This window comes from Vipera berus (genome assembly GCF_964194415.1).
Source record: "Vipera berus genome assembly, chromosome: 1".
NCBI lineage: Eukaryota > Metazoa > Chordata > Lepidosauria > Squamata > Viperidae > Vipera > Vipera berus.
Window position 1 is genome coordinate 177,874,335 of NC_138202.1, and position 14,366 is coordinate 177,888,700.

Consider the following 14,366-nt stretch of genomic DNA (forward strand, 5'->3'; position numbering starts at 1 on the left):
TACAGTATGTGGTGTGTAGTCAAGTACTATAACAAAAGCTTTTTTACAGATAATTATTGCCAAGGCACAATAATCGACCTACACTTGGGCATTCGATTTAGGCTTCCAAACTTTGTATTTGTGCCTGTTAAATAGCATTCTCTTACTTCAGCACATTCCTTTAAAGTTACCAAGTTTTGAATTTTATTTCAACATTTATTTTAGAAGTTATCACTGGTAGTTCTCAATTTAGGACCATATTTGAGACTAGAATTTCTATTGCCAAGCAAGACGTTTATTAAGTGAGTTGCACCAGATTTTGACCTTTTTACCATAGTTATTAAGTGAATCACGAATCCAGCTTCCCCATTGACTTTGCTTGCTGGAAGCCCACTGGGAAAGTCACAAATGGCAAACATATGAACCCAGAGCACTGCAACTATTGTAAATACATGATGGTTGCCAAATGCCCAAACTTTGATCACACAATTGTGGGGATGCTACGATGATCATAAGTGTGAGGACCAGTTACAAGTCATTTATTTCAGTGCCATTGTAACTTTGAACAGTCCTTAAACCCATGGTTATAAATTGAAGACTACCTTGTATCTATCTCACAAAGTTGTGTCCTTTATGAGAAATCTACAGGGTAAAGGACACTAAAAGAGAAGAGGCGGATCCCAGGAACCCTGAATTAATTATTTACGTTTTTTTCCACAGTGAAAAGAAGTATAATGCCTTATACCTGAAGTAGCTTTTACAGATAAGGTGTCCCAAGTGCTGGATAACATACAGGTGACAAAAAGATATTTTAGAATTTATTGGAAAATTACAAATTAACAAGTCACCTGATTTATATGATAATCTTTTGAGAGTAAAAGGAAAGAACTCAAATGTGAAATTGCTGATATGCTAATATGCAAATAACAATAATATGCAAATTATCTCTGAAATCAGCCTCTATAATGGGGTTGGAAAGCAGCCACCGGAACAATGATTTTTAAAAAGAGATCTAGAAGTGATCCATATAATTATAGGATAGTTAACTATTAATTAGAGGAAAGCATTATTGAAAGGTACAATTATTAAATGTGGAACAGAAGATTTGCTGAAAAAGTAGCAATGTAGCAGTACAAATGGATGTTATGCATCTTCAAATGTTTTAGAATGTGTCGTGAGAATCAGCCAATGTATAGGAAAAACCCAGGACTCATAGGGGAAAAAAAGTAATTGATTAAAGCATGCAGAAATAGATGTTAGGAACAAATAGAGATCTTAAAATAGAAGGAAAAGATGCTATTATTCATCAACCTAATATTTTAACAAATGTAAAAATAGGGAAATAGTTTGTTAGTGGCTACCATCAGAAATGGACCAGATCCACATTTTATGGTTTCAGTGACACTGTATACTACCCTACTTCCACAGTCTTGCTGCCTCATTGGGGTGGGTGGGCGGGGAGCTAGGTGGGATAGGCAAAGAATGCCTGGAATGTTTGCCTAAGAATGTATAATCCCAGCAAGGTCACCCAAGCCATGAAGATCATCCTAGCTGCTCAGTTAAAGCAAGCAGGCATCTATATTAGGCAGCAGGGATTTAGGATGATGATTAATAATAATAATCATTTTTAAAAGAGAACTGACAAGTAAAAATATCCTATTGATACAAGGATAGATTATCGGTAAGTGGAAAGAGAAGTTGGAAAAGTTGTTAGTGATCAGTATATTGTAGATGAAAGGTTAACCATTAAAAATACATTGTTATTTTTAGCAAAAATAAAACAAAACAACCCCCTCCCCCCACAAAATTACTTAAGTGACAACAGCAAAGGCATAATTTCATACTGGATGGGAAAAGGCAATGGTACTCCTCTACTTTACCCCCAAACCCCACATTAATATAAAATATGAAATATTGATGATAAAATGCTAGATGATAAGCTCCTCCGATCAGATTGAACCCAACATGCTTCTTAGGTAGATCTGACAGTCTTTTGGAGTACTGATGGTGTTTATGAAAATGGCTAGATTTAAGCCTATGAGATGTCTAGTTGCTGATGCAAGGAAAGAAAACTCGAAGCTGCAAAGACAGAATTGCAATGAGAACATAGAACATAAGAAGCGTGAACATGTTCAACAGTGTGAAAGGTGAAATGAATCTACTATGCATTTACATCTTAGGCATCAGTGAACTGCGATAGACTGGAATTGGATACTTAATCTTAGAAATTAACAGTATTTACTACTCAGGACATTAAAAAAGGAACTGTGTTGTTTTTATAATTATGAAGGTAATAGCAAGAATAGTACTTGTCTATAATTTTAATGCAATCAAAGATTGAATAGTATCAGTTAAAGCTGGAATGCCAAAGTTGGAAATATCAAGAAGGAACCTAATATTAGCTCAGGAAATTAAAATTAATCAATAGCATAGTGCTTAGATTTATATACTACTCCATAAGGCTTTACAACAGTCTCTGAACCATTTACAGTTCCTCATTTTACTGATCTTGGAAGGATAGAGGGCTGAGTCAACCTTGATTCCCCTCAGGATTGAATTTCTGGCTGTGGGCTGGGTTAGCCTGAAATACTACACTTTAACCACTGCACCACCACGGCTCATAACTCATAGGCAAATAGTTTAACAGTTTCTACCACTCCATTATTTCTGAATTAGTAACACAGTCATCAAATAACTAAAATGACAGCTGTATGCAAGACAATTGTGTACAGGTAGTCCTTGACAACAATGGGGACTGGAATTTTTGTTACCAAGCAAGCTGGTTGTTAAGTGAGGCATTACTGATTTTATGACCTGTTTTGCAATGGTTGTTAAGCATATCACTGCTGTTGTTAAATGATTCATGCAGTTGTTAAGAGAACCTGGCTTCCCCCATTGAGTTTGCTTGTTGGAAGCCATCTGAAAATGTCACAAATGGCAATTCTGGGATGCTGTAATCCTTACAAATACATGCTGGTTGCCAAAACCCCAAATTTTGATTCTGTGCCCATGGGGATGCTGTGATAATCCTAAATGCAGGGACTGGTTGTAAGTCACTTTTTTCAATGCTGTTAACAACTTTGAAGAGTTGCTAAATGAATGGTTGTAAGTCAAGGATTATCTGTATAGAAAGCAAATAGACCACATTATTGGTGGGGGAAAAAATAGAAATACTCAGTTATAACAGCCAGGGACTGAATGAAGAATAGAACACAAACTGATCATATGCAAATTACAAGTTAAACTGAAATTAAAGAAGAAATTTTCTAAATAATGCTTGGAGCGTAATATACCCACCACGTTCAAGGAGGATATCAGGAATCACTTTGAAATCCCAAATCCTATTGATAGAAATTAGAGGAACTTAAGGAAGTCATTAAACATGAATCTGAAAACAGACTGCCAAAGACGAAAAAAACAGAAGAAAACAAAGTGGATCTCAGAACAAACAATTTAAATTGCCAAGAAGAGAGGAGAAAAGAAGCCAAAGCCAAGAAGGATAAAAAAATCTCAGAAAGAAACGAAATAAGTTGTAACAACTTAACAAGAAAGCTGTTAAAAGACAGAATGTCTTCCAAAAGATCTCTAAAGTTAGAAGAAGGTTTGTGTCACTAATTGGGATTCTAAAGGACACTAATGGACAGATAGTGACTGGTTCAAAAAAGATCAAAGAAAAATGGAAGACATATCCTGAAACTCTGTGCAATAGAGATGTTAACATCCAAGATATATTGGAAGATATTCCCTATTTACAAAGACCTGTAATAATATACAAAGACCTCTAAGATGGCTTTAGATTAACACACTGTCATTATCAATTTGGGAAACCATAATAAGTAATAGAATATTTATAGAAATATGGCAAACAAAAGAAGACTTAGTACAGTTTTTAACCAACAAATTTGGAAAATGACACAGTGGCCAACAAATTGCAGTTAACAGGGTGTGCAAAATTTCTTACAATATCCTTAATTTCTATGTTAGAAAGATAATGCTTAGGATAATCCAATGCATATTAGAGCCCTACATGGGAAGAAAGAAACCAAATATTAATGATGGCTTCAGAAAATAGCAAGAAACATTATTTTTGATGAAGGGTGGATACCTAAGAAAGTCAAAGAATACTAGAGTCAATATGTATTCCATTGATTATAGAAAGGCAACAGTGATACTGATCATGTAAACTTATGGAATGTGCTTAGAAAAATGACAGAACCTGATGAAAGAGATTAGCTCTAGTTGGCAAAGACTTGAGACAAGGCAAAAAATGACTCTATTTATTTCACAATAATCAAAGACTTAGCTCTCTGGAAAAGTCTATAATACAATAAAAGATGGAAAGAAAGTGACTGGAACCAAAGTAGATGGGCTCAATTACAATAGTGATGAGTGCACAGTTGGAAGACTTGACAAACAAGATTATGAACAAATCTGTCTGGAGAAAATCTGACTGTGTGGTTCCTTAGAGTCAACATTGACTTGATGGTGCATAATCAGCCAAAATGCTACTTCATTATTCAGAGTTGTCAAATTCTAAGTGAAGAGATTCTAGTTCCTTGAATTAGAATTCTTTAGAATTCTTTATTGGCCAAGTGTGGTTTGACACACAAGAAATTTGTCTCTGGTTCATAAGCTCTCAATGCACATACAAGTAATAGTGATAAATCATGATCATAAAGAAAAAAAACATCATAAATCATAAAATACAACACTTCATCATAAATCATAAGATGTAACATTTAGTGATAGTCATAGAATACTAGCTAAGCAAACAACATAAATCATACTAGGATACTAAAACAATATAAATTGTAAAATACAAGCAATAAAGTTATAGTCCTAAGAAGATAAGGATACATAATAAGAAAGATGAGAATAATAGTAATACAGCTTTACTAAGTAGTTTGATGGTGATTAGTTGTTAAGCAGAGTGACAGCATGCGGGAAAAACTGTCCTTGTGTCTAGTTGTTTTGGTGTGCAATGCCCTATAGCAGGGGTGTCAAACTCAATTTCATTGAGGGCCGCATCAGCATTGCGGTTGCCCTTAGGGGGCCGGGTGGGTATGGCCTACTGGGTGGGCATGGCCAGCTCTACATTTTTTGCATCAAGGGTGCCTATGAGGGCCTGGGCAGGAGTGGGACAGATCTGAGGGTCTCTGGCAGAAGGAGGATCTCTGGGCCAGGGCCAAGGCAGTGGGGGCTGTTCCCTCACTGTTTGCAGGATGGCTTCACAGGCCACATGAAACCACTTCGTGGGCCGGATCCAGCCCCCGGGCCTTGTGTTTGACATGTCTGCCCTATAGCATCGTCTTGAAGGAAGAAGTTGAAATAGTTTATGTGCAGGATGTGAGGGGTCTGTCGGTATTTTCATAGCCCTCTTTCTGGCTCGTGCAGTATACAGGTCCTCAATGGAAGGCAGGCTGTAGCAATTGTTTTTTCTGCAGTTCTAACTATCACTTGAAGTCTGTGTCTGTCTTGCTTGGTTGCAGTGCCAAGTCAGACAGTTATAAAGGTGCAAATGATAGACTCAATAATTTCTTTGTACAACTATATCAGCAGCTACTTGGGCAGTCTGAGCTTTCTGAGTTGTCACAGGAAGAACATTCTTTGTTGTGCTTTTTTGATGACATTTTTGATGTTAGGTGGCTCAGTGGGTTAGGACGCTGAGCTTGTTGATCAGAAGGTCGGCAGTTTGGCGGGTCGAATCCCGAGTGCTGCGTAACAGAGTGAGTGCCTGTTACCTGTCCCAGCTTCTGCCAACCTAGCAGTTCGAAAGCACGTAAAAATGCAAGTAGAAAAATAGGGACCACTATGGTGGGAAGGTAACAGCGTTCCGTGCGCCTTTGGCGTCTAGTCATGCCGGCCACATGACCACGGAGTCGTCCTCGGACAAACGCTGGCTCTTCGGCTTTGAAACGGAGATGAGCACCGGCCCCTAGAGTCGGAAACGACTAGCACGCATGTGCGGGGGAACCTTTACCTTTACTTTACTTATCCATTTGAAATCTTGAGATATTATAGAACCTAGAAACTTGAAGGTGTCTACTGTTGATACTGTGTTGTCTAGTATTGTAAGAGGTGGTAGAATAGTAGGGTTTTGCCTAAGGCCTCCTGTCATTTCTACAGTTTTGAGTGTGTTGAGTTCAAGATTGTTCTGGCCGCACCACAAGGCTAGTTGTTCAACCTCCTGTCTGTATGCAGATTCGTTGTTGTCTTGAATGAGGCCAATCACTATTGTATCATCTGCAAACTTTAGTACTTTAACAGAGGGATCTTTTGAGATGCAGTCATTGATATATAGAGAGAAGAGGAGAGAGCACAAGCCCTGGGGGGGGCGCTGTGCTAATTGTACAGATATCTGGTGTGATTTTGCTTGGCTTCACTTGCTGTTTCCTGTCTGTTAGAAAGCTTATGATCCACTTACAGGTGTGGTCAGGCACAGCTAGCTGATTTTGTTTAATAGAAGAATATCTGGAATGTTAGTAAAAGAATGCCAAGCTGAAATCAACGAAAAGGACCCTTGCATAGGTCTTTGGAGATTCAAATATTGAAGCTCAATAGCTTAAGTATGTATGCAGCTGGACTTAATTTCACTCAGGGATTTTTTTTTAATAAAGACGCAATATAAAGTGTATCCTTGTTTTAAAAATGAATTTGTTGATTTCTGGCTATTGTATTTCAGTGTTGTTAGATGTTCTTTTATTGCCTATTTTCTTTAGGTCTCTGTAGCTCCATTTTACATTCCATTATAACAATTTCGTTCTTTAATGTGAATTAAAAACATGTTGTCCTATTTTTGTATGATCAGGATACCATCTGATTTTTTAAAATTACATAAAAATTGACCCTACTTAGTGTCAAGAAAAACTTGAATATTTTGGAGGTAATTGCAAAAGATCTAACACTAAATATACAGGAAAGAAAATATGATTACAAAAAAAAATTCTGCATGTAGATGACTTCTGTGCATCTTGTTAATTTATTAATAAATCTCTCCAAAGACCTGAATTCTGTCCTTTTAGAATAGTTCTTTTTGTGGTTTGTTGTTCTGCAAGTCAAGTCAGAATGAGGTGGTCCAGTATTCAGAGACTATGCTATTCTTTTCACTGGACCTTGCTGTCATCTAATGGTCTTCCTGTTTTTTCAGTCCCCACTATATGATGTACCTAATACTAAATGTATAAATATTTTTGAAGATAAACAATGCCAGCCTTGCCCAAAAGCATGAAGGTCTTCTATTCTCCCAGCTGTTATTGTTTAATTTAATTGTTTAACTGTCTTCAAACTTAATTCTGTAACTGCTTTCCATTGTCTTATAATATTGATTTTAAGGGTTCAATGGAGTTTTAAGAAGATACAGTATTCTTCAACAAAAATTATAGTATGCATTCCCCAAAATGTATTGATCATGATAGAACATCAAACCTCATTTAATTAATGAGAGAAAGATAAGCTATATCATCATTCGGGAATACCATAATCTTTCAGAATGCCATATTCTTAAGAAAAAAGAAAAAAAAACATTTTCATAGTCAGGGAGGAAACAATACATTGAAGTATGAATGAAAAACTGGCTCATTTGGCCACAAAACTTCAGAACTTCTAGATTCAAATAAATGAGCTCAAGCTTAATTTTCAGTGATGTCATCATGATCTATAATATAGAATAAGGGTTAAGTTTAGGTTTTTATGTTCTTGAATGCAAAAAAGAAACGAGAAAAAATCGAAATTGGCATAACTGTGTTAAGATGATAAATATGAAGAGTATGTTTACATTCACAAACTAAATTTGAATATAGTCATAGTAAATTCACTATTTAATATTAAATTCAAAATCACAGTATATTGAACAATTTAAGGATAAAAACAGCCATCAGATCGTGGAAGCAACAAGAAACCAGGTAAAGAAAAAAAATGAACCAGTGAATCTTTCATTTAAGATTTCAAACCAAAATAAAATGGAAATGCTCAGAAAAGAACTATTTGCTCTTACCAAGATATAGTCTGTCACAAACTTGAGCTGACTCTCGTTTAGAAGACCATCAAAACTAAAATAGTATTTTAAAAATAGACTGTCTACTCATAGTTTTGTACTGATTTTCTTTTAAATATCCTGAGTCCTTCGGGAAAGGGCGGTATATAAATCTAAATAAATAAATAAATAAATAAATATGTAATGTTATGATATTTTCAAGTCTAAATATACAGTATGTTTAACATTCAGGAAGCTGTATCTCCTGATGTACAGATTGTTGAGGAATTGATTTTGAAGGAATGAAAAAATGAACAATCTTTATTTCCATAATTTTCATAGAGAAAGGTTTGAGATACTATGCTAGTTGGCTAAGGATCCAGAGATTATATTTAAGTCAGTTGAATAGAGAAGAGCTATAGGAACCAAGAACAGCTAAGATTATGAAAATGTATCCTATAAAATATTATTAAAGAAAGGTTCATGTATATAGAAAGGACAATTTTATCAGGACAGTATAGAGAGAAATGAACATTTGGAACTTTTAATAATGGCATTCATAAGACAAATCATTTATTTTAAATGCATATGTATATATGCATATGTATTCCAGTATTCTATATTCTCTCCCAAATAAAAAAAAAGTATCTCTTTCACATGGACATGCTTTATCTAATTACTTCAGTCAAGGTTGTCAGGGTGCAGTTCCATCGATTAAACAATGCCATTTACTTGGTCCCTGGAAGTGCGCCTTTGCTGTAGCAGTGCTTGTCCTTTGACTCAAGTTCCCCGTTCCCCCCTAAAACAGTTCCCACCTGACTGATATTTTGAAGACCACTAAACCCCTGGCTCTTCAGCCTGCCTTTTGGCAAGGGTGATTGATGCCCCTTTCTTTCTTTGTGTTCATTTCTGACTTTCTTTTCTTTTGCCATTATTGTTCTTTTCTCTTGTGCTGATTTTTTTTTGTTCTTGGCTGCCAGTTGTCTTCCGAGTGAGATTCAAGGTTTTGGTAATGGTTTTCAAGGCCCTACATGGCATGGGTCTGGAGTACCTCAGGGATCACCTGCTGCCGGCGTCAACTTCCCTCCGCCCTGTGCGTTACCACAGAGAGGGCCTCCTCAGGGTGCCACGGGTCAGAGAATGTCGTCTGGTGGCCCCCAGGGGGAGGGCCTTCTCTGTGGGCGCTCCGGCTTTATGGAATCGGTTGCCGGTTGAGCTCCGGACGGCGCCCGACCTTCGCTCCTTCCGACGCGATCTGAAGACCTATTTATTTGAACAAGCCGGCCTGGCCTGATGGGGGATGTGTTGGGGTTTTTTATTGTGGTTTTTTACATTATTATTTATTGTTTTAGCTTGGGCTTTGTATTTAATTCTCTTTTTAACTTTTGTACCTTGTATTTTATATGTGCCTTGTTCACCGCCCTGAGTCCTTCGGGAGAAGGGCGGTATACAAATATAATAAACTAAACTAAACTAACTAAACTTAAATGTTAACAATTGTAAACTGCCCAGAATCATTGTGGCATATACATTTTATGAATAATTATTTATGATTATTTCAGACAGTCTGGATTCATGATTCTAAATATGGAGAGAGAGTGAATATTTCCCCTCTGGTACAATATTAAAATACAGGATCAGCCATTAAAAATAAATGTAAGGATATTTAGAACTGATAAAAAAGAACATTTCTTGATAATGAAACTCTTGATTTTTAACATCAGATATGATGATTGCCACCTATTCCTTTTAAAAGGAAATTGGACCAAATCATAGACAACCTGATTATCAAAGGCTGTTAATCTTGATGACTGATCCAGTAAAGTAATATGCTTTCTTAAATCCTTTTTACAACTGGGTATGCTATGCATTCTGGATTTTATTGACACACAACATGTTTCTCTTTCTCTCTCTCTAACATATTTGGAAATCTCACTCACAATAATTTTAGTTTTCCTTTCCATACTAAAAAAAGCAAGAGTTGATTGCTTTGTAAGGTATCCCTAAGTCCTTGTAGAAATATCGTCCTGTCCCGCTCACCAAGCACACTCCATGGGTGTTGAAAATCTTTATTGAGGCTTCCCAAGCCCTGAATAATTTTCCCCAGAAACTTCCTACATCAACACCACTGCAACCCCAAGGAGTTCAATATTCTAATCCAAGAAAAACCCAGTGCAAATCCACAGGGCAAAGACAAGTCTGCAAGGAATGTCCAGAGTTTCAAGAGGCACGATCCAAAGTCCGAGATATAGAATCCAGGTCTGGGACAAGCAAAAAATCACAGTGGCTGAAGAACACACAGCAGGGAAATGGATGAGTTGTTCCCAACATCATTTCCCTCCATGTACTAAGCTAAATAGCCACTCCATGGTGCAGCCTATCAAAGAGGGGTGGGGCTACTGCCTTGCAAGTAGTTTGGCTGACTTTAGTTGCGTCTTCCTCCTCAGCCCTATCTCTGATGGCCAGCTGCAACTGCCCTTCCTCTGCTCAAAATCTCTGGGCTTCCCAGCTGTAGCTGTGCCTCTTCTTTCCCTAGCTCAGCTGGACACTCATCAGATTGTCCTCTTGCAACCCCTCCATTGTGCTTGGCCTGGCTGCTTGTGGCTTGGAGCCTCTGGCAATCTCCTAATGTTCCTCCACATCTTCCCCCAACATCCTTGGAACAGGCTTTTCTTAGTCTATAACATTATATAGTTTTATAAAAGTGAATGATTCTAAAGTAATCCTAATTAATCAAGTATATTCTTTTCTCGCTTTCTAGGTACTCCACTTTTGGTTAGAAGGAGTAGTGATCCAACTGTGGGACAGCCAACTGACTTTGTGCCAGGAGCTTCACATGCTAATCACCATATTTTGAAGCCCTCTGTGTCAGTAGGTATCTTGTGCTTTCAGATTCTGACATTGTTCTTAGCAATATTAGCATTCTTAGAAATCCAGTTGTTAAGCAGTTTATATTCTATTAAGCTCTGTTATAATTACTCAAAAAGTGACTTTTGGGGAAAAAATTCACAAACATCTGAGACAATTTTCCCAATTTGTTTGAGAAAACATCTCTGTCCATTGAAAGATGAATGGAGGAAAGTTATTTTTCTGAAGCTACAGTACTGTTTTGCCCACTGGATTATAACCTGACTTCTTAGTAAAAACTCAAATGCAAAATACTTGAAGAATTCCAATAATATGTTTTCTTAAATCCTTTTTACAACTGGGTATGCTACCCAAAAAATGCTCTTGAAATTTATGAAAATTCTAAAAATGTCTGTCTGATATGAAGGGGTACAGTGTGTATGTATGGCTACACTTTGAAAGAAAGAGACGTAAGAGAGGAGTTTTGGAGACATATGCTGAGTAGAACATTTGATATTCCTTCTATATACGTGTGTGTCGTGCAAGTATTATTTTTCATCTCAGTGGAACACAGAAAATTCTAGATGCTGTAAAAATCATGTTCACAAAAGCAAAACAATTTCAGTGTTTTACTGAAATGAGAATAATTACTCTTCAGAGCTGTTTCACATAGTTATTAATGTAGCAGCTGCATTTGGTCTCAGCTGGCACTTCTAGTTACACTTCTAGTATACACAAAAAAAACCCTATATAAACATGTACATTTGAAACATTTTATTTATTTGATATAACCACTTGCTCCTTATGTTAAGTTTAATTAAATTTCAGATGAATTAAAAATTAAGAGAATTTTAATTCTTATTCCGATAGCCTGCTTGCTATTGAAATCCAGACTATTTGTATTTGCTGGATTATAGTTAGTGGTAATTTCTGGTATATCACATGTATAGTTGCCCAAATCTTCTTCAAACAAAGTTCTAATAATTTTTCAAGAATTTAAAATCAAAGTAAACCTAAACACAGAGGAATTCGTTCAATATCATGGTGAATAGATTATCATGAAAATCTCAAGTCACTCTCAAGTAGTTTTATTCGTGCTTACATGAACATTTCAGTGTTGTTTTCTTAGCAATAAAATAGCATATGTTTTTCCAAGATTTTTTTCAGCTTCCTAGATTAGTTTATAACACGGCAATTTTCTTCTGGTATCATATTCAAGTACCAATTAGATTTGATCCTAGTTAACTTTTTTAGATTATCCTAAATTTCTTAGGTGTTGCTGTTTGAGGTGCATTTGAAACAGTACTAAACTTTTTAAAATGTGTCTAATGATAGGAAAAAATAAGGAAACTACAAATCAAATAATAAAATATAAAGCAATGCAGGTACAACTTAAACAATACAGCTACTTATACATATATATGAACCAGTTTGAAAGCTAGGAAAACAATATATTTAATGGATCATAAAACACAGATAAATTCATGGCTTTCATTAAATAAAGATCCTTTGAAAATGGAGCCAAACAGGGTAATTCATTAGCTTGACAATTAGTGGAAAAGCCAAACCTGAATTTACTATGTATGGTATAATTGATTCTTCCAATTAAATAGTATTAAGGGTGAATAAATGAAAAAATATATAAGTCTTAATGAAAAGCTCCATAATAATTACTATAAACCAAGGAAATAAAGAACTTTTAAAAATAAGTTACAGGTCTTAAATACTGTCAGGAGGATAATGAAAATCTAAATACACATATAGGAGTATTATCTAGAAAAAAAAGCTAGTTAAAAAAAGAAAGGATTCAAAACTATAGAGTTAAAATAGAATTAATGAAATTGTACAGCATAGAGAATTGTGGAATCAAAGAAAAAGCTTACAATATTAATTTTCAGGAAGTGAAATTATACAGCAAATGCTGAGCTGTATAGACCAGCTTTCAATTCAGATGATAAAATCATTGCAGGACTTTTAGCAACAGGTTAAAGAATTTAATTGGTAACTACACAAATATTAAGCTGGATTGATTAAACAAAAAAATTATAATAATAGAACTCACCATATTATTAGCAATGCACATATAAGCAAAGAAATCCACTCTGGAACTTTCTTGGATGCTGCTGAAGCATTTAATAGTATGAGTATTCTTGTTTGGCAATGTTTCCTTTATAAATCAATTATTAAATTGATTCCACAAATCTGTTTTGCATTTTTAGCAAGATAACTTCAAAATAGGTGATTAGATAAGAATCTCATGCTTGGAAAAGGTGATTATTCTCCTGTCTATTGTGTGCTTTTGTCATTGAGTTATTTAAATAGGACCCACAACTTGGGCGTCCTCCTGGACTCATGGCTCAGTTTGGAAGATCATATAGGAGCCGTGGCCAGGGGGGCTTTTGCCCAGGTTCGCCTGGTGCGCCAGTTGTGGCCCTATCTGGACCAAGACGCCCTACGTACAGTCACTCATGTGCTTGTGACCTCCCGGATAGACTACTGCAATGCTCTCTACATGGGGCTGCCCTTGAGGACCACTTGGAGGCTTCAGCTGGTGCAGAATGCGGCTGCGCGAGTTGTGATGGGGGTTTCCCGATACTCCCATGTAACGCCTCTTCTCCGCGAGCTGCATTGGCTTCCAGTTGCCCTCCGGGTGAGATTCAAGGTGCTGGTGATGACCTATAAAGCCCTAAATGGCATGGGTCTGGACTATCTTCGGGAGCACCTGCTGCCAGCATCAACTTCCCATCGTCCTGTGCGCTCCCACAGGGAGGGCCTCCTCAGGGTGCTGCCAGTCAGGGAGTGCCGACTGGCAGCCCCCAGGGGGAGAGTGTTCTCTGTGGGCGCGCCTGCCCTTTGGAATCAGCTGCCTGTGGAACTCCGGATGGCCCCCGACCTCCGCTCGTTTCGCCAGGACCTAAAAACTTGGTTATTTGAGCTTGCCGGCCTGGACTGAGGGTTTTGGGTTAAGATTTTAATTATTTTGGGGCTATTTAATTTAATTTTATTTTAACCTGTATATATTGTATTGTTTTAATTTGCCCTGTAAACCGCCCTGAGTCCCTTGGGAAAAGGGCGGTATATAAATCAAAATAAATAAATAATTAATAAAGCTGTGTGTAAAGGTCTTAATAAAATAAAAATAAATAAATAAATATTTTTCCTCCCAGAATATATGTAGTTAACAACAACTTATGCTCATCCAACACTGGAATAATTAGCAGGAAGTGAATTAATGCTTGTCTTTACATTCATTGGAGAAGAAAGGATTATAGAGTAAGCAGGCATATGATCAAGAACACTTATCAAAAAGAATGTGCTGGCGCTGGCTGTTTGTCTAGTGCAATTACAGCTCTGAGCCCTGAGCCATTTAGGAGACAAACAAAAACTGATCATAAAGTCTTGTCAGTTACAGGCAGATGCTGCCAGCCGGTGAATTAAGGCCACAATGCTGAGATTGATAATTTGCAGTTATCGCTTTTTGGGGAATTGCAGTGCTATGGAGAACAGCAGCTCTGAAAGAAATCACTTGTTTTAAGTGTCCTGGGAGGTAGTCTAGCACTTGAACCAA

General features: G+C 36.8%; 1 protein-coding gene across 4 annotated transcripts in view; it reads left to right on the forward strand.

The window, feature by feature from the left end:
• The window catches only part of PARD3B (par-3 family cell polarity regulator beta), a 600,416-nt gene that overhangs the window by 125,754 nt on the left and 460,296 nt on the right, over positions 1 to 14,366 (forward strand). For 3 of the 4 annotated variants that reach the window (XM_081312950.1, XM_081312947.1, XM_081312948.1), the window contains exon 4: positions 10,713 to 10,822. The exons of the other annotated variant lie outside the window; for it this stretch is intronic. In XM_081312950.1, the coding sequence (XP_081169076.1) occupies positions 10,713 to 10,822 (110 nt within the window). The remainder of the gene's footprint in view (positions 1 to 10,712; positions 10,823 to 14,366) is intronic. 4 annotated transcript variants of the gene reach the window in all.